The sequence below is a fragment of the Nansenia antarctica genome (genome assembly GCF_963989245.1).
Source record: "Nansenia antarctica genome assembly, chromosome: 10".
Taxonomy (NCBI): domain Eukaryota; kingdom Metazoa; phylum Chordata; class Actinopteri; order Argentiniformes; family Microstomatidae; genus Nansenia; species Nansenia antarctica.
In genome coordinates, this window is record NC_137680.1 from 31,108,446 (window position 1) to 31,113,994 (window position 5,549).

The 5,549-nt window shown below is 41.0% G+C and overlaps 2 protein-coding genes across 2 annotated transcripts; both read left to right on the forward strand.

The window, feature by feature from the left end:
• Window positions 1-878: 878 nt before the first annotated feature.
• Window positions 879-2,243, forward strand: cUnh7orf78 (chromosome Un C7orf78 homolog; the record flags this gene model as incomplete). Its single annotated transcript, XM_080541185.1, has 4 exons — window positions 879-1,334; window positions 1,496-1,580; window positions 1,676-1,818; window positions 2,145-2,243. The coding sequence occupies 4 exons, from the start codon at window positions 879-881 to the stop codon at window positions 2,241-2,243; spliced, it is 783 nt and encodes a 260-aa protein (XP_080397311.1).
• Window positions 2,244-3,274: 1,031 nt separating this feature from the next.
• On the forward strand, window positions 3,275-5,299 carry arl4aa (ADP-ribosylation factor-like 4aa). Its single transcript, XM_080540328.1, has 2 exons — window positions 3,275-3,324; window positions 4,432-5,299. Exon 2 carries the CDS (start codon window positions 4,524-4,526, stop codon window positions 5,133-5,135), a length of 612 nt encoding a protein of 203 aa, XP_080396454.1. The 5' UTR covers window positions 3,275-3,324; window positions 4,432-4,523; the 3' UTR covers window positions 5,136-5,299.
• The last annotated feature ends 250 nt before the right edge of the window (window positions 5,300-5,549 follow it).

Here is a 5,549-nt window from a genome sequence, read left to right on the forward strand (position 1 = left end):
ATGTTAATCAGCATCCTCAATAGATAGTAGTACACACAGTTCTCTATGGTCATGTGGTCATATTGCCATCTAGTGTTTTTTTCTTTACATGACACCTGTTTGGGGGTTCTGTTTTTATGTTGATAATAAAAGCTTCAGAAACATTTTCTAAACCTATTCTAATTGTGTAAATGACCATAGTCTTAGTTATACCATTGCTAGGCTTATTCAGGGATCTATTAAAACTTACATTATTTGTGAATGGACAGTTAGTTACACTGTACTGTGTTAGAAAAGAATCACAGAACACACTGCATTGCATTCCACCAGGCGTGAAACCATAACAAATATGAAATATGGCTGAAATTGTGTTGCTGGTTTTAACAGCTGTGATTAAGTGGTTATTGCATGGGTTGATGTTGGCATCCAGAGGCCACATTGTTCCTCTGTTGCTAGGAAGTTCCTGTTTCTCTTTTCTTTTTTTGCGAATCGTCCCCTGCTGTGCTCAGACCTCTTGCTTATTCTTTATGTCAAGTCTCCAAACCCTGGTCACTAAGCAACCACTTTTATTGTATTCAACACTTTCTCACTGTGCTGTTCCCTGACAGGAGATCAAACAGTACAACCTGAACTTTTAACTTGCTGTGATTTTGAGCATGTGTCTTTAACAAGGCAACAGGGCTGCGAGGGGTCTTTTTGATAGGTAAGAGTGAAATTATTTGTACTTCATCATCATTCGTCTGCTGGATGGCTGTAAATAGCAAGATTGAGTGTTTTGTGTGTAAATGTGTGACATGTTTGAGAGTATGTTGAGTGTATGTACTGCTGTAACTGTCTATGCTTTTTCTCTACACCCAAACAGCTTACCATACCTACAAATGTAGGACTATTATGTCACAATGAATCCTACACGTCAGTTGGATCCAGTGGCATCAGTTTATTTTGACAGAAAGACTGTCTTCTCTGCAAGCCAGGACTTGGCCAAAATAAGAAGCAACGGTTTTGTCCTCCTTGAATCTCCAAATCAGATCGACCTGTGGAATTTAAAGGCACCTGATTTTTCTCCTAAACTGTACACATCTCTGAGTGTTCCTCGCAAGAAGAGCAAAAACACACGTCTGACTTTTTTGATGGTTGACTCTGGTGACTACGACGAAACAGCGGTCAGAGTTCACAGAGTTGCCTCCAAGATTCTGCCTGAGATTGACCAGAGAAAAAGACAAAAAGTCAAAAAGACAAAGTTCAGTACATCATACAGACCACCTGACTCTTTAGAATCAAAGCTCATGTTTGTTAAAACAGGGAAAAACACTCTTGAGGCCTACAAGAACCCCAAACCACATAACTTCAGACCGGTAAGGTGCTGAAATGATATCCCGTAGGTTGAATTCTATTCTATTAGGAAATCTTATTTTGCATTATTATTGCAGTAAGTGTGTGAGTCTTCTAACACAAGATGGCGGCAAAGCCAAATACTGCAAGTTTTTAACAGCATCTTGTTCTGACTTCATTTCAGCTTGCTGAGGACATGCCAAACATAATTACCACAGCTGAAAGGGATCCTGGTCACCTGAGCTTCAAATCTCAGCACCTGAGTACCAGTAAGGACTTCTCTTTGCAAGGTCTTTTGTGTGCAGTAGTTTAGGAATGTAACAAACTGTAACTCCCCAATCAACTGGTTTTCATTCTATTACAGTTTGGGGCACCAGATCAGAGCCAGACGTCCATTTGAGAGACACAGTGACGAGAATAAACACCTATAAGCCAGCAGAACCCAGATGGGAGGCCCAGCTCACACTACCTAAATTACAATGGCCCCCAAAATCAGCCTCATACACAGTAAGTTTGTTGTGTTACTCTGGGTATAGGCAAGCCCTCTTTATAGTATACAATCTATGCTATGGGTGTCGTGTATCAAACTTAATTATCTATGTCACCTGGAAACAACTGAGTCCATGTTATTAAGTGAAATTGCTATGTCATCACAGTGGTATACAGTTCATCCCAAAGATAAATGATCGGCTTGACTTTGACAAAAAAAAGCATTAAAAAAGAGCCCTTTAGCACCATATACAGTATATGGCCAAGCATGTTATCAGGTTTAAGGTTCTTCTTCAAGTTATTATTTCTGTATCAAATTTCTGAAATAATGTACTAATTAACAGAGACACAGGCGCAGAAGAGGAGTGTACAGTGCATTCATGGACAGGGTGGAGGAGAAGGTCTCCAAGTCCTGGAAAATGGATGACGTTTTGACCGCCTAAGCCCCTGTGTAGACAACAGCCGTGCGGTGCAATGTACATTTGTATTTCTAGAATCTCCAGTATGTTAACCCAGCTATTACAGTCTAATCTGGGTGTGAAAGGCATTACTGAAATATTTGACTTACAGTGAAAAAAGTGTCCACAGTCTGTAAATCTAACACTACATATCTGCATTAAAGTACTAAATGGAAAAACAATTCTGTCATTTTTTTGTCTATTCAAGGATGCTGGTTTGAAAGCAGGATTATTATTATTTTTGCGTAGGCCTAGAATGTAGTCTACTGTATATCGTTGTAGGCCTATACCTTCATATAATAGGCATAACTACCAATTCCATTATCTAATCCATGTTTCAAATAGATGCAATAATTATAATACAAGTGAAACACTTATATTATTCAATTGAAATAAGGTTGTATTTGCCTGTTGACAAGGAGAACGCTATGGCTTTTTGATTAAGAAAAAACAAACAGATTAGGACACACTACATGGAAATAATGTATATTATGAATGGAATGAATGAATGGTCTTTATTGTCATTGATACAGTACAGGTACCATACAACGACATTTAGGAGGGGGGGGGGCTCCCCTGGTGCTTGGAAAAAGACTAAAAACAAGAGGGCCAAGGGTAAAATAAAAAAGGGAAAAGAGCTGGTTTACATAAATAAAGGCTATGTACACTATCCACTATACTATACTAAATAAAACACTGTGCTGTACTCTATGCTATGCTATAAATATCCTAACATTTCCTATCTCTGAACCTTATGTACACAAGGGTTGTCATATTGCACATAGTATTGTTGCACATTCATTTAAAGTGTCGCAGTTTGCAGGTTTGAAATGTTCACAGTTGTATTTCAATCTTATATTCACGATGTAAAAAAACATGTATTGATACAATGTAAGCATTCAGTATGTTGTGAAATGACGGTTCCTGACCAGCGTGGGACAGTCCCTCTACTTGGGCCAATCAGTTTGAAGGTAAACACAGCGGCTCTCTGCGTCATTGGGCGGCGCTGTTTCATTGAGTGGACAAGCACACAGGCGACTCATAGAAGCGAACGCTGAGCCATGGGGTAAGTTAAGCAAATTATTGTACATTTTAGAACATTTTATTGTACATTTTTAGAACATATAAACAATGAAATTCTAAACAATTATAAACTTACATGGCCACTTGCGCGGTTACATGTCAAACGTAAGCCTACAGCAAATTATGTCGATTGGATGTCAGGTGTTGGAATTCATTTTTTATTTTTTTTATTTAGCCATTTAGCAGACGCTTTTATCCAAAGCGACTTACAATTACGAATTACAGGGACATTTAAAATGATGGTTTTTAAACCTTTAGCGTAAAATAGTGTCAAATCCAATGTGATCTTCATTTGCTAGAAACCCACGTTTTGTACGATGGTGTGACGTTGTAGCAACAGGTGATAGGCGTGTTCTTAGTGGACAACACTGTTGATTGACATTCCTGTTAACCAATCGTTGCCGTTAAATACAATGTGTACGATATATGCGCCAATTGCGCTCATGCATTCTTAAATATTCGTACATATATTCTGACAGAAGAAGGCATGTAGTGAAGTGTGCTGAGTGCGGGCGCACAGGGTGTGGAGGATGTCCCTGGGATTTGGAGCCCTGGATAACTAGACAGATTGTGAATGCATGACTCGGTGCAATGACAGAGTGGATTTAACATGTAAGTTAACGATGCATCTGGCCGGAACTGTCTGTTGTGGACGTAATATAGACGCTAAACAACCAAACCAGTGTTGGTCAGAATTGAGGCGCCTGTATTGAAGACTGTTCCTGTATTTCTGTGCAAGCGCACCTAGTGCAGACATTTCCCTGCGAAGCAGGTTCATTATCTATGAGATCTATAGTGCTTTCAACCTGCAACAACTATCCCCCCAAACAGCTGGAATCATTCAGGGGTTTTTAAATGTTTCTTTACAAATCGTTAAATTGTTGAGATTCGAGAAATTCCTTTGAGGCTATAATTGAAGGTGTCAGGAGAGGGTGTCATGCTGCTGGCAGAGACACCTGCAATCACAAGTTATCGCTGTTTTACACGTGCGTGAAGAAATGTGCCATTTGCATGTATTCAAGTTAAACAACTGTTCTGATTGTGTGTAGATCTTTGCTTAGTTGAAGTCATCTTTGTTTTTTGTTCTCAGGTGAATGCTTCAATCATTTGGAGTACAACCAGCCCTGATTGTCATTGTAGGAGACGAGGATCAACCCTATTATTTTACCTGTCCTTCTCCTCATGAGAAAGATGGGGAATGGATTATCAGAACAGCATACTTTCTTCTCAAGCCTCCCGTTCTTTCAGTCTCTCCACATTGCTATCCTAGGACTTGACTCTGCAGGGAAAACCACCGTCCTTTACAGATTACAGTTCAACGAGTTTGTCAACACCGTTCCCACCAAGGGTTTCAATGCAGAAAAGGTCAAAGTGGCACTGGGTGGCCACAGGACAGTGACCTTCCAATTCTGGGATGTGGGTGGCCAGGAGAAACTGCGGCCGCTGTGGAAGTCATACACACGCTGCACCGACGGCATCGTGTTTGTCGTGGACTCTGTGGACGTCGAGCGTATGGAGGAGGCCAAGACGGAGCTCCATAAGATCCTCAAGACCTCAGAGAACCAGGGAGTGCCACTGCTGGTGGTGGCCAACAAGCAGGACCTGAGGCACTCTCTGGGGCTGGCTGAGATCGAGAAAGCGCTGGCGCTGAAGGAACTGGGGCCAGCCACGCCCTGGCACCTCCAGCCCACCTGTGCCATCATAGGAGACGGGCTCAAGGAGGGCATGGAGAGACTCCATGACATGATCCTCAAAAGGAGAAAGATGCTCCGGCAGCAGAAGGCGAAGAGATGAGTGAGCAATGTTGAAAGACTGATTTGTCGTCTTTTTTTTTTATGGACACACACAGGGCCATGTTCTCCCACCTGGATGGATCAGCACACTGAGTTGTATCAGTAAAATGGTTGAGCTTTTAGGTCTTGTGTCCCCTGAGACTTTTGTGTGTCTCTGCTCATTGTCCAGTGCAAGCTTCAGACAGGAAGCGACCGTTGAACTGGCAATACTAGGACGAAATAATGTGATGGAAAAACATGTTCAGATGTATGAATGTTTGGATGTAAGGATTGGATTAAAAAAGCATGGTGGATAAAGGGTTTGGGTTCTGTAAGGATATAGGAATCAGATTTTTTATTTTTTATTGACATGAAATGGTTTAATGCAGACCCCTTCTGATTCTCAGTACTAGGCCAACTACAGTCATTTTGAATT